General features: G+C 35.5%; 1 protein-coding gene across 4 annotated transcripts in view; it reads left to right on the top strand.

Annotated features, from left to right (window-relative positions):
- The window catches only part of RTN4 (reticulon 4), a 74,027-nt gene that overhangs the window by 52,105 nt on the left and 6,354 nt on the right, over positions 1-15,568 (top strand). For all 4 annotated transcript variants that reach the window (XM_030310594.1, XM_030310595.1, XM_030310597.1 and 1 more), the window contains 2 exons: positions 6,068-6,275; positions 10,518-10,656. In XM_030310594.1, coding sequence (XP_030166454.1) covers positions 6,068-6,275; positions 10,518-10,656 — 347 coding nt within the window. The remainder of the gene's footprint in view (positions 1-6,067; positions 6,276-10,517; positions 10,657-15,568) is intronic.

Below are 15,568 nucleotides of genomic sequence, written 5' to 3'. Positions count from 1 at the left end.
ATATTAGACGCAATAGCATTTGAATATATTTCTCAGAATTTTGTTAAAACTTTGTGACTACTCCCTTATAATTGAAAATAAACAATCCTGGATAAACTTAATCTTCCAAAGTTTCTTCATTAAAACCAATTTAAGGAAATCCAAGAGACTAGAAATACTGAAGAATGTCACTTAAGGTGGCAGCCCTGTTTGCTAATATTTTTATAATCTAATATTTTTTCATCCTTGCAATTTCATTAACAATTTTTAAAATTTCTTTACACAAATTTTATTTCTTGCACAAAATTTATTTTGCCCAATGACTTCGGTAACAGTGTAGACTGCCTCTCAGCCCTTCCTAGTGTAGGTTATATTAATTTTTGTCTTCCGTGTGACTTTCAGTACCTAGTTGTCTTTGACTCTCTTGGCTCTTCTTCCCTTTTTTCCTCCTCAGTGCCTTGAGGGTCTGCAGCTCCACCACCACATCCCTAGGGCTTATTTCAACAAAGCTTTCAAAATATCTACTTTTGAGTATTCTTGTATAGCTATTTGCATATGTTCATGTAATATGTGGAGGCTTGCATGTGTGATTTTCAAAGCTCTTCCAGTTTTTGAAAAGACCTTATTTCTAGGAATCATGATAGGCAGAAGGAAACTAATAGGTTAGGGTTTACTGTACCTTCATGCAGTTAAATTTATTTTAGGCTGTAATCACTGAATACTACTACACCTTATACATGACTATTTCAAGATGATGAACTTTGGGGGGAAATTGACTTGGTTCAACCCAAAGCCCCATGTTAACATCTTAGCTATATACTGCTAAAGTTTTAAGTATAATAGTAATTCATGTTTGCCATTGAAGGGAGACAATTTCAAATGGTATAGAAAGGAATAAAGCAGCAAGTCTAGACCCGGGGGTAAAAACTGTGTTTGCTAGATACCCATTCAGACTTCATGGTTACCCTAAGTTTTTAAAATTTTACTTGATGAATCTTTTTTAGCATTTTGTTTCTACTTATCAATATGGACATGTTTCTTTGGTGATATAGTTCTGCATCACTGTACTTAAGGACTACATAATGTTCTTTTGCATTGATGCATTTTCTAATTTTACTTAATTGGATTCACATGGCTTTTAAAAGCTGTTTTTCACAACTTGATTAATTATAGTTTTCTACTATGGGAAGGTACCTTCAGGTATGTTGGAATAGAGCTCTTTCCTCCCTTTTGGATTTAACTGTTGGTTAAGTATTCACATTAAAATTTTTGTCTCATTGGGGCGCCTGGGTGGCTCAGTCGGTTAAGCGTCCGACTTCAGCTCAGGTCACGATCTCGCGGTCCGTGGGTTCGAGCCCCGCGTCGGGCTCTGTGCTGATGGCTCAGAGTCTGGAGCCTGCTTCCGATTCTGTGTCTCCCTCTCTCTCTGCCCCTCCCCGTTCATGCTCTGTCTCTCTCTGTCTCAAAAATAAATAAAAACGTTAAAAAAAAAATTAAAAAAAAATTTTTGTCTCATTGATTAACAACATCTCTTGTTAGTCTTATCTTGACTTTCCTGGCCTTTGTTATTCATCTCACATGTGATTATTTGCCAACACTGCTTATTCATTATGTGTGCAAATGCATGACATTTTGAAGGACATTAATGTGCTGAACCCTCATTTTGGCATTATACATGGGGCATATGAGTTTTATCAATAGGAAGTTTGTGTTGAAATCGGTGTTCTTACCATTTACTAATTAAGTGATATCCGTCCAGTCATATATAAGAGCTTGGCTCTCACTTTCTTGTCTGAAAGCCTGCCTTTTAGGGTTTTAAGAATTGAAAGAGATAATGTTATATAGTCTATAGATAGTATTTAGCACAATGTAAGTGCCTGGTACATACTGACTCTGGAAATAAAGGGAGGTGTGGAGAATGTAGACCAGCAACTTGGAAGAGATTTCTGAAACATCTTTCAGTCTATCAGCCTTAAAAGGTTTGTAGCTTTCCATTCTTTTTTTTTTTTTTCTTTTTTTAGCCTTTCTCATACTGTGACCTTAATGATACGGTTTATAATTGCTTGAAAAATTGTAGAAATATGAATTTATTGTTTTCCTAAAGTTTTAATGTTGTTTGACACTTATAAAAGCAAAGTGTTTTTGTTAAGATTCATTTTAAAAGACTGGTATGAATAAACATATTTAAGCCCCTCCTGAAAATCTAGATCTAAAAAACAAGATATTTTAAAATTTATATTTGGCACAGATAGTACATGAATAAAATCTCATTAATTCAGACCCACTGATTGGGAATTTGAATTTGGGACTGATGTATATCTTTGTACTGTGTATTAGTTTCTGAAGGGAAAAGAAAAATCTTTTATCTAATGCCCTGTTTACTAATGATTAAACTGAGCTCCAGAGAACTTGAAGTCTCATCCAAAGTTGTACGGTTGCAGAGCCAGTACTAGATTGTGGTTCTCTTGAATCCCAGCCACGGGCAGTTTCTTCCGCCATATCTATATAGAAATTATAGACCAATTAGAAATCATTCTTATCTAGTCATTGAAACTGTTCAGACAGTAACTCTTATATTAGGTAATTTGGTTAGTCATTGATATTGTACATCTCAAATCTGAAATCATTCCTTTTAATAAAATCAGGTCTTACTGAATAGTTTCTAATGATGGTAAGGAATAGTGAAGATATATGCATTTATTTTAGCTTATCACCAATGGTGATTTTGAAGGTTAATAAATGTTGGAACACATTGAGAATCCTACATTTTTATAAAGCAGCATTTGTTCATCTAAAAATTTGAGTGCTTTAGTAGAAAAATAAAGTACTTTACTTGTTGATTCTTCTAGGATGCTTTTTATTTGTTCAGTAATAGTGAAATCTTAGATAAGTTTGAAAATCCTTTTCTGTGTGGGTTATAAAGTAACATGCTGTTATAAAGTAACAGCAATACAATTCATTAACTTACAAGTTAACCATAAGTTTGAAATTTTCTTTTCTTTTTGTTCATATTTAACACCTGGATAAGATTGGTGATAGTGACTGTGATGGTGTTCATAATAATAACAGCAGATAACAGCCCTACATTTACTAAGAATTTATTATATGCTGTGCACTATATTATGTCCATTATATTTGTTATCTTATTAATGAAAAATTTTGTTAGTTCATTTTCTCACCTAATTCTCACAATATCTCAATAAGATCATTCCTATTTGTATATACATTCTATAGATGGAGAAACGAGGTACAGAGGGATTTTAGTGACTTGCCTGAGGTCATATAGCTAATGTACGGAGTGTAGGTGATAACAATACTAGAGTCTAATTGCTTGGCTTGGGGCACAGGGGAGCCTCACAGGAAAGAATTACATTACCAAGGGCAGTCTTTATCATTTGCTTTCTCTACTCTTTCACTGTACCCTGTTTTAAAAAACTGCATTAATTATGAGAACCATTCCTAGCAGAGACTTGCAGTGAGGCCTGCATGTTTATATGTTCTATATCTCCCCATTCTTTAGGACCCAGCTCAGTTTCTTTTTCACAGTCTTTTAAAGTTTCCTCCAGTTGTTTTTTTTTTTTTTTTTATTTTACTGATGAATTCTCATGGTGGTGCAATAGTTATTTTATTATTTTTTCATTGTTTTATATGTCTGATCTTCCTAGAATTGTAGTGTTGTAGAGTTAGACAGGGCGTTAAAGAAAAGTCCACATCCCCACTTTTAGGTTTTTATTTCATTCTACTAGGTTGAATTTCTTGAACAGTATCAGCTCAATAAATGTTTGCTGAATGTCATAAAACTCCTAGCATCACTTGCTATCTCTTTATTCAGTATGATATTATTCATGACATCATTTTGATAGCATAGGTACACTGCTTCAAGATCTGGTTATTTCTCAGTTGTGCTAATGTATTGGTACAATAGTAGAAACAAGTTGAATAGAACAAAACTGATGCAGATGTTTTAGGCAGGGTTGGAATGAACTTGAGATGGGGAAAATGAATAAATGAAATCAAAGTCTGAAAACAAAGCTGTAAATCATATATAGAATATTAAATTAATAGCATTTGAATCAAATCATGGTTAGGAGAGTAGAATAAATGCTTCCCAACCATAATGAATGTTGAGCTCCCACTGTGTGTCAGAGACTGTGATGGGCATTTAAAATCTGTTCATCAGTACTCATGGTATATATATATACTAACAGGAATTCAGGGCTTCAAGATGATCTTAACATTTTACATTTCACATTTCACATGCATAATTTTCCCCACAGAAGTACTGCTAACAGTAAAGGACAGTTACATACTTTAGAGAGCCTCAAGACCAAAGCAGCTCCTGGAAATGTGGTTTTTCTTTGTTACCTTCTTTACATTAAACATTAACGGATATTTAAGGGGCTCCTGGGAGGTTCAGTTAGTTAAGTGTCCAACTCTTGATTTCAGCTCAGGTTATGATCTCACAGTTTGTGAGTTTGAGTCCTGCCTAGGGCTCTATGCTGATAGCAGGGGGCCTGCCTGTGGTTCTCTCTCTGCCCCTCCCCTTAAAATAAATGAATACACTTAAAAACTAACAACTAACTAACTAATGGATATTTAATATTATACTCAACAAGGGGCACCTGGGTGGCTCAGTCGGTTAAGCCTCCGACTTCGGCTCAGGTCATGATCTCACGGTCTGTGAGTTTGAGCTCCACGTTGGGCTCTGTGCTGGCAGCTCAGAGCCTGGAGCCTGCTTCAGATTCTATGTCTCCCTTTCTCTCTGCCCCTCCCCTATTCATGCTTTGCCTCTTTCTGTCTCTCAAAAATAAATAAATGTTAAAAAATTTAAAAAAAATTCTACTCAAGAATATATCCATATTTATTTTACTGTAAGAATATCACCCCTCCCCCTGTTCACAATCCATAGACAAATTATGTTTTGCCTGTGAATTCAAGAGCTCTTGGGCACACTGCAGAATTCTCTGTGGGTTGTACATAACCTGACCTTAAGAATGTGGGCCTATGCTTATTTGATCCCCAGTGGCTCTCTGACCATAGGCCAAGAGCAAACTTGCTAAGTTTGGCTTTGTCTGACTCCTTACTATTAATAAACATTATATAACCGTGTAGCACATTTAGTTTTTCTCTTTTTCTTTACACCTAAATTTTTATGGCATTATATTTATCTACACTCACAGAGAAGTAGCTTTTCAGGTAATCCAAAAGCTGTTTCCCTTTGTCTTTAGTGTTTTATAGGAAATTTTTGCTTTAATGATAGCCAGGTTAGGTTACAATTTTATTATGTTTCCCAAAGACAGATTTTTTTTAATGTTTATTTTTGAGAGAGAGAGAGAGAGAGAGAGAGAGAGAGAGAGAGAGACATAGAATGAGCAGGAGAGGGCCAGAGAGATAGAGGGAGACACAGAGAATCCCAAGTAGGCTCCCAAGTAGCTGTGCTGACACCTCAGAGCTGTGACATAGGGCTCGAACTCACAAACCACAGGAACATGACCTGAACTGAAGTCGGACACTTAACCAACGGAGCCACCCAGGTGCCCCTCAAAGAGAGATTTCTTAAAAGAAGAACTGTAGAACACCTATGCGTAGTTTTTCGTAGTTTTAATTAATATTTTTTGAGTTAGTGGTTTTTCTGCAGATAAATACATTTTTACATCACTGAAGTATCTATTATTTTAGTGAGTGTGTGTTAAGGTTTTTTTCAATTAGTTGTATTTATATCCTGCATTGTCAAAGTTTGAAAGCCTTCAAGATGGTTTTTAAGAACCCTTGTTTTGGATTAGAAGTCTGCTGTACTGGGCTTGAGAATGGAACAATCTTGTCTAGCCAGACTGATTTGGACATGAGGGAAATAGATTTGCATGAGAAAAATTGATGGTAAATAGAAATCGATGTAGGTATGATTCTAATTTACAACTTAGATGGGTTTAAAATGCAGCTTACAAAGTTCATTTTTCTTTAACAATTTAGGTTTTGATTGTACTTTAGAGACCTTTTTATTTTTATAGGTGGAGCAAATATAAGTGTGCCAAATCCAAATGGATAAAATAATGTTCTAATTTCAGATTTCTTCTTTTTTAATTTTTAGTTGTTGACCTCCTCTACTGGAGAGACATTAAGAAGACTGGAGTAGTGTTTGGTGCCAGCTTGTTCCTGCTGCTTTCATTGACAGTATTCAGCATTGTGAGTGTAACGGCCTACATTGTCTTGGCCCTGCTCTCTGTGACTATCAGCTTTAGGATATATAAGGGTGTGATCCAAGCTATCCAGAAATCAGATGAAGGCCACCCATTCAGGTGAGATGTCTGGAAAACAAGGCACACGTTGGCAACGCTGTAAACAGGATTAATTTTGAGACTTCATTCTATTTGTAGAATTACAGGCATGCATTTTTTACTGTTTAAAGATAATTGTAGATTTTTGCTCAAAACCTATTCCAAAAGCATCTGCTTTTGAGATTTTTGAGATTAAAGGTCATTTCACGGGCTCATGATGGAGAAAACAGGGATTGTGTGTTACTTGCTTAACTCTGCTGTGTGTTAGTAATATATATTTATTAGAACTAGGTATTGGTTCCCTAATTTTACTTTGGAAGCTATCTTTTTAACATGGTAAGGATTGATGAAAGTTATATTTTCTTTATTGCATACTTTTCATGTTGATATTAGAAATACCTTTCTTTCCAACAGTGTATGTTTTTATGTGATGCTGTCTTACCATCCCTTCTCTATCTAGTTTCCTCTTCTTGTTCCCTAAGGCATACTTTTGTATTACCCTTTGGTGAGCATCTGTATTAGCTTCTTGTCTCTAAACTATCATCTTTTGCCCTTATTTTTTACAAGTACACTCTAGCATCATATCTAACTGGTAATGGGACAAACCTCAGTTTGGGTCTTCTGCCCTCACTTCAGATTTACCATGTTTTTCCCTCACTTAAAAAAAAATGAGATTTAATTCACATACTATAAAATTCAGTGGTTTTTAGTATGTTCTCAGAATTGTACAACTATCACCATCCAATTCCAGATATTCTCATCACACCAAAAAGATATTTTGTACCCATTGGTAGTCACTTCCTACCCAGCTCCTGACAACCACTAACTCCTTATGTCTTTAAATGAACCTTTTTTTCTCAGACTTGTCAATTTCTATCAGTACACCACTATTATCCTCATGTCAGGCTCCCAATTTTGATGTTATCTTTGTTAGCATCTCACATAAAGAAGATAACTATGTTGTGTTGTTTCCCCCCTGCTTCCTCAGTGTAGACCACAAGTCCATAAGCTGTAGCCAAATCCAGTCTGCTGCCTGCTTTTGTAAATAAAGTTTTATTAGAACATACCCATATTCCATCACTTAGCTGTTTTCATCATGCTCTAATAGCAGGGTTAAATACTTGTGACAGAGACCATACAGACTTCAAAGCCTGAAATATTTACAAAAAAGTTTGCCTACTCTGGCTGGACTTCACTTGTTACCAAATTGGGTTCTGGTTACTTTGGTTTACTTTGACTTTTATGGATGTTGTCAGATTAATTTTTCTCAAATACCACTTTTATTGTATTTTTAGGCATATGGGCTCCCTGTTCACTACAGGATGAAGTCCACATATCTTTATCTTCTCTCTCATGTGCCCTTTCTAGGGTTTTGTGCCCATTGATGCTGCCTTTTTAGCTTCTCAGATGACCCTATATATTACGTTTTTTTATTTGGTTCTGTGTTTGATATCAAGATGGAACTTTTTGAAGAAGGCTTCTCTAACACTAGGTCCAAATGATCTGAGGATTGATTGATTTCCTATCTCACTAAATATGGCTTTGAAATGGTCTCTGATTGTTTTTTTATATGGAATTTTTTTTTCTCAAATGGATCCTGAATATTTAAAAGACTATTTGGTAAGGCAAGTATCTATGTGGGCATGAATGAGTATGTAACTACCTAGAACGTTATCTAGTTGGTATTAATATGTAAATGTAAACTGATTTTCACACTTTACAGAAGAGAGCTCCATCATTTTGCTTATTGTAAAGACTGGTTATTTGTTTCTCTCTAGCTGTCTTCGTATTAAGTAATGATGCTACATAAGTTTTAGGGAGAGACCAACATTGATGAATGGTTCTTATGTCCCTAGCCATTTATGTACAGACTGAATTTTCCCCAAAACTCAATGAGACTGATGGTATTATTCACTTCACAGAGAGGGAAACATACTTGAAGTTCAGTAACTTGAAATTGCAGCTTCAAAATAAATGGCAGAGCCATATCATGCCATAAATCATAGAGGAATATGGTTTTTAGTTAGTTATACTGAAATATATAAAAACATTATCAAGCCAAAACTTCTAAATTATCTACGATATAAATTTCAGACGTTGTTTGATTTTAAAGAAGACTTTTGGGGGAAAAACCTAGTGATTTCCTTCTTTATTTCTTTAGAAACACTTTATTTTTCATTCAGAAGCCTTTTTTATAGTCATTATAAGTTCAGCCAACATGCCAGTTTAATCCTGTTGGACAGTTTTTCTAAGTCCTCCCAGTCACACTGCTAGCAGTGGCACCCTTCAATTGTATTTGATACCTATGGTCACTGGACAAGATGCTGGCAGTGCTGGTGTGGGGTTATACTATCACGTCCGTGCTGGTTGAATGAATGTAAGTATCCATGGTACTTCGTTGGTTGAGAGGGCCACATGTGTGCCTGCCTGCCAGGCATCTTGTCTTCAGCAAGGATAAGAGCAGTGGTACAAAGGAACAGAATACCAACTTCAAGCTCTATCTGCTTCTGTTCTGTGTTTCTTAAAGCTATACAAATAAATTATTGCTGATTTAAGGGTAGATGTGAGTCTTTGATAATTTTTAACTTGATAATAACAATTTGATATTTGCTGGTTAATCAATAAAAGTTGGCTGAGTGCTATGCCATTGTAATAAAGATATATTCCTGGTTGTTAATAGTTTATACTTTAGTAGGGAAAATGTACAAGTATACACATTTCCAGGGCTGGATATGGCCAATACTATAATACTGCTACAAAAGAAAGCTACAAAAGAGTGCATTAGAATTGCATAATAGTGTCTTAGAGAAGAAAGAGCCACGGAGGCTTCATGTATGGGTGAGATTTCGGACAGGCTAACTGACTAGATATGCTATTACTAGAGGTGAGAGGAGAGCAGTGTGGATTGGGAAAACAGTATGGTGAACAAAGGCAGTAAGATTAAAAAATGTTTGATGAATGGCTCATATTTGGCTGCATCATAGTGAGTAGTGAGAAATCAGGTTGGAAAGGCTGAGGAGAGCTCTGGTTGAAAATTTGGAACCATAGAATCACAAAACGTTGGAGCCTGAAGAGATTTAAGAAGGTCTGTTTCTTTAATTTTCAAGTGGGAATCATGACCCTGAGAAGTCAAATGACTTCACAAAGTTACCTTATCTAGATAGTAGCAAGTGTCCTAACTCCTACCTGAGGTCAATCTAAATAGCACTGTTTAGGATAGCTCAAATAAAACTGATCTGGCATTGGCTGAAGGAATGGATTAGGATGCAGACAGATTAGAGATTGGTTTGGAGACAGATAAGAATACCCCAGTTGTAAATAAATGAACACTTGAACTAGAGTGCTAGCATCGTGAGTAAAAATGAAGGGACATAGTTGGGACATACTACAGAAGGAAACTATAGGATAAGGAGTTATCAGAGGACTGTTGTTTCCAGTATGAGTAGCTAGTATCCATAGACATGGGGGAGTGATGAGGAGAGACTGGGGTTGTAAGTAGCTATTTCTGACAGATAGAAAAGTTCTTAGCATTTCTGAGTTGGTTGTACTCTGCCAAGATAAAATGGCTGCTTTGAAACAATAACTGATAAAACAGTTCCTTGCATTCCTGCAGATGACTTTTCTTCTTCATTACAGTTCTCTTCTTAAATAAAACAATTCCAGCTATCTTAGTATAGATTAGGGCATCTAAAAGGGCAGTAACTATAATGTTTTACTAGCATTAGCACTATACTTCCGGCAGCCATTTCACAGCCTGGGCCTTGAGATATTGGGTAGTTTCCCCTGAAAGTTAGGCTGCGAGAGTGTAGTATTTGGGAACAGATAGAATCTTTGTTAGGAAAACCCAATGACAGCCTAATGTCAGCTTGAAGAAAAAAACCAAGTCCCTAATAATAACTACCATTTATTGAGTGCTTCTTTGTGCCTGCTTGTGTTAAGAAGCACTTTATTCAGTGACTCCTCATGATAGTAACTTTCCAAAGTGACACAAGACAAGTAAGTGGCAGAGTTTAAGATTCAAGCCCAGATCAGTCTGACTTGAAAGCAAATGCTTTTTTCTGTGCTCATCAGCTGACAGCGTGCATATCAATGAAATCTACCCATTGCTTGGTGAATTTTTACATTGTGCTTCATTTAGAAAGAGTAGGTTTTTTATGGTAAAGTATTTTGTTAATGTCTTTTTTTACAGATATGTAATTGCTGATTGACAGACATCCAGGAAAAATCACTCTGATCAGTGACAGGATGTGTTTTGTTTTCCAGGGCATATTTGGAATCTGAAGTCGCTATATCTGAGGAGTTGGTTCAGAAATACAGTAATTCTGCTCTTGGTCATGTGAACTGCACGATAAAAGAACTGAGACGCCTCTTTTTAGTTGATGATTTAGTTGATTCTCTGAAGGTAAGTTTATTTGCTCTTCATTTTTGACATAGAATTCAATATCAAAAGACTGGAGTGTAAAATTCTACTTTTCCATATTAAAAGTAAATGACAAGTATGTAGTGAAATCAAATGACAAAGATGTACTGTCAACTTAAGTGTCAAAAATTAGAATCCAATCAACTATTTGAGATGGAAGAAAGTACTATTCTTTTTTAAAGGAAAATAAGTTAGAAATTCATACTTTTGGAGATGATAAAGATGAGAAGTGGGAAAATTATACATTTATGATGAGCACTGAATAATGTATACAGTTGTTGAAACACTGTACTGTCCACCTGAAACTAATATAACAGTGTATGTTAACTGTACTGGAATTAAAATAAAAAATTAAATTTAAAAAATGCAACAACAAAAAAAGTGAGAACATTAAAGGGAATTTTCACTGTAGGAATGAAGATTAGATTTGATACCAGAATGTGATTTAATCTCTTTGCCTTTCTTTTAGAGTCTAGCACTTAATTTCTTAGCTTATGTGTGATTTATATACACACATAAGCTATTTTATATCTTGGACTCTTTCCCAAAATGTTTATTCTGGAAAAGTTCTGATACTTGGAACACCTCAACTAATCTTCAGTTAGTACTTACTGGAAGTCTTTCTTCAGTTTTTGGATTTTGCTAGAGTGACTGTTAGAGTCTCACCTTGCAAATAAACTTTCCTGGAGTTCACTGACTCAAAGCAAGCACTAAATCACCTTGTAACATGAGTTCTAAGCACTGAGACTTGAGTTCTTTACATAGAACTTACCATTTGTGTTTTGTGTTTTACTGTCTGTGATCATGCTTAAGATAGACTCATTTCCAGTCTAAGCCTGGGTAGAAATGTACTACGGTGGTATTTGTAATTTTTCTTTGGTGAGAGATATGTACGAGATAGCAATTTATCATGCAGACCAAGGATATTATAGCAATACCGTGATTGGGCCTTTTGACTCAGTGAAGCAATTTCTGAACAGGTTACAACAGGTTTAAATGCTCAGTGCTTTTGACAAACATCTTAGCTTTAATAAGCCAGTAGATGGACATTATTTTCAGCTGTGTCCTTTCAGCTTCGGACTGGGAATCTCAGTTACTAACGGCATTAATGGAAAATCATTTAGTTTCCTTTTATTAATATTTCTTTTGTATCTATAGAGTGCTTGCTTTTAGTGACATTCTGTAGTAGTGCTTTGATATTATCTGATGTCAGTCTGTAAATGAAACTATGATGGCTGTGTTATTTGGGATGTTTGATTAATTACTTTCAAAGGGAAAAAATAACAAAATCCTTTGGAGTAAGTGGAATAGAACCTTGTACATATGAGTGCCACAAAAAGCCAGTTCCTATTCATTGAAGTGATATATGCTATATATAGCTTATAGCTGGGGTAGAACATGTGAACCATTGAGGAGAAAGGTACTAGTGTGGTTCAAGAGGAAGTGGTTGTGGGTGGGAACTGGTTGAGAAAACACACTATACGTAGTGATAAAAGTTTCAAACAGCAAAGGACCATCTCTGAAGTTAGCAGTCAAAAATTGGTGGTGGGGGGTGACTTCAAACAAAAGCATTATGAAGCTTGATAGAGGAGAGTCATTGTTTTTATAGACTTAATAAAAATTGCAACAGATAGAAACCAAAAGTCATCCTTCATGTTTACACAGTTTAGCCATGAAGGCAGCGCTCTGTATGTCTAAAAGATGTTCTTAAAGAAATCTGTTTAAAAATAAAACAAATTGATCTGGGAATGATGTGTTATGTTCCAGTTTTTACAAATTTTAATTGAAAGTTTCCAAATGTCTTTAGTCAAAAGAAAATTCTGTTCTTTCAGATTTTATTGTCATCTATATACATTTCTAGGCGTAGACAGTTATGTGTGGCAATACTTGGCAAAGGCTAGAGGAGCATGAAAACGTTAGAGGAGGCTTGATGAAATACTCTAAACACCTTTTAAATTACAGATACGTGAAAATAGGATGAGGAAATTTTATGAATAAGTTACTTCTAGAAGATGAATTATTTCATTTTGCTGTTAAAGCTCAATTTTTAATTTCCTTTGAAAATTACCTCAGGTCATTGGTTTTTTGTTTTGTTTTGTTTTGTTTTTTAAGCAGGTATGTTATTCATGATGGAGCTAGCATAAGCGAGAGAAACTGAACTTGATAAATTTTTGCCTTCAGTGACTTTTATATGTGTGACTTTGTTATATGTGTGACTTTGTAGCAGAAAATGGCACATAATGAGGCAGATTTAGTTTGTGAAACACTTTATTTTTATGAGCTATTTTTATTTTTTTAAAACAAACATTGTTTCTTAATGTTGGGGGGAAAAAAGGACATGTGTTAGAATTATAGTTTACTACTTTTTGTCCTTACAGATTAGCAGTACTTCTGAAAAGAGAAAAAGAAAAGTTACTTGAATGGTTTCCTTTAGTAGTGTTTTTTGGCAATCCCAGAGCTCAAGGAAAGCTGCTTGATGACTTCCCAGGTGGTGATTCTTCTGGGCTCCAAACAAATAACTGGTGCTTCAATATACTAACATATACAATGAACTTTGTTTGCATTTAGGTCTCAAAACCTGTTGAGGCAAAAGAATAAAAGGCAGGGTGTGTCTTTTTCTCCCTACCTTTGCGAAGGTGATGGGTATGAAGCACTTGGTAATTCAGTTGTAAATTCTGATAATACACACAAAGGGTCTTCCTTGATAAGCCTGGTGGTTCTATTATTTGGGGGACTTCAGTTAAACCTTTTCTTTCTTTTTTGTTTCCTGTCCTGGGGTAAGTAGGGTAACTCCAAAGCCAATAAACTTTTTCTTTTTACCCTTTGACCCCCTTTAAAATTAAAAATTAAAAATTGACCCCCTTTAATTAAAATAAAATCTTAATGTCATTGTATGTGAGTGGTACACATTCCATTTGTTTGTTTCCACTGAATAAGGGTACTGTATGTCGAAACACAGGATACTTGCCTAAAATGTCTCTTATTGAAAAAAGCTGACAAAAATCTTGACACTCTTGGCTCTTTATAAAAAATACTTAATAGTATTCCTTTTCTATAGATAGATTCTTGAGCATTTACCACTCTTAGTCCTCCACAGTTTTTGTTTATATAGAGAGCGTTTTCTTTTTAAAGAAAATGATTTTCCTTCTATTACTTTTTCCCTTTTAGCCACAGCAGCTAATAGGGAGCCCTATTCTCTCTCCCTAAAGCAAGCAGTTTTTTTTTTTTTGTTTTGTTTTTTTTTACTTTTTCAGTATAAAAGAGAAATGTTGGCCCTATTAGACTGATTCATTGTATTTCCTATATTTAGATTTTCAGTCTTTTGAAAGTTTGCTAATAAATAGTCCTGGTCTCTCCAGTTTCCAGATGAATTTGTTAAATAACACTGAATTTTCTTTTTTTTTTAAATTTTTTTTTTCAACGTTTATTTATTTTTGGGACAGAGAGAGACAGAGCATGAACGGGGGAGGGGCAGAGAGAGAGGGAGACACAGAATCGGAAACAGGCTCCAGGCTCTGAGCCATCAGCCCAGAGCCCGACGCGGGGCTCAAACTCACAGACTGCGAGATCGTGACCTGGCTGAAGTCGGACGCTTAACCGACTGCGCCACCCAGGCGCCCCAAATAACACTGAATTTTCAAAAACTTACAAGTACCACAGGCACCCGGGTGGCTCAGTCATTTGGACATCTGACTTCATCTCAGGTCATGATCTCATGGTTGTTGAGTTTGAGCTCCACGTTGGGTGTCAGCACAGAGCCGCTTTGGATCCTCTGTCTGTCTCTGCTTCTGCCCTGCTTGTGTGCATACACTCTTTCTCAAAATTAAACAAACAAAAAAAACCTTAGAGGCACCAGCTTTTTTTTTTAATATGAAATTTATTGTCAAATTGGTTTCCGTACAACACCCAGTGCTCATCCCAAAATAAGCACCAGCTTCTAATTGGAATTACTTTGATTTTGTATGATTCATCATTAGGAAAACGGATACCACCCTAAATTCAAGAAAATGAGTGGGAGTCTCATTTACAAGTTCTTAAATGTAGTTCTTAAATACACACGGTATCAAGTTATGTGGCATATTTAAAATAATAGTTTTCAAACAAAAATTTGAAAGAGGTTTTTCTATAACTCACTGCCTTCATAAATTTGGTGCCCTCAAATTTATATAATCTACATTTCTAGATTCTGGGTCACAGTTACCATTACTTTTATTTGAAACCTTCTTCCTTAGAAAATTTTAGAGCCACTATTCTTAGCATGTGAAACTTTTTCATCCCTTTGCTCATTACTTTTTTTTTTTTTCCTTGACAGTGAGAGAGAGGAGCCTATTCTTTCAAATGTGATTAAAAACAAAACAAAACTCTCAAGGTTCATGAGCAATCAGGCCTGTTGAAAAAGACCTGATGTGAGATGGTGGTTATCTTTGTGCCTGGCCTAAGACTCCTTTTGGCAGTTGACTTGGACAGATACAAATAAGACATGTTTTTGCAATTTCTCCTTTTTAAATTCCCGGGCAGTAGTTCAATTTGTTTTGCTCCTTTGCAGGGAATTACAAGCTTCTAAGTCCTAGAGAAGATCTCACATGTCCACAGATGTAGCAACAATATATTTCCCAAAGGATTAATTTTAGTCAAATATGGCAGAATTACTAACAAAATATATCTAATTCCATTCAGTAGAACTTATTTCAAACATTAGTTTTTCACTGCAGCCAAATGTTTTGTCCAGCGTTCAGGATTTGTTTTAAAGGTTATATTTCTTAAAGGGGTTTGTTCCATTGAGTGCCAGACATCAGGTGGGGAAAGGAGAATGAATGAAAGGAAAGCAAAGGAGGAATGTTCTGTAGTAAAATTAAGTAGCAAAAGCTGTGTATGTAGCCTTTTCTTAGCCTGG

The sequence above is a fragment of the Lynx canadensis genome, chromosome A3 (genome assembly GCF_007474595.2).
Source record: "Lynx canadensis isolate LIC74 chromosome A3, mLynCan4.pri.v2, whole genome shotgun sequence".
Lineage (NCBI taxonomy): Eukaryota > Metazoa > Chordata > Mammalia > Carnivora > Felidae > Lynx > Lynx canadensis.
Note: the sequence above shows the minus strand (reverse complement) of the source record. Positions and strands in the feature narration are given on the sequence as shown.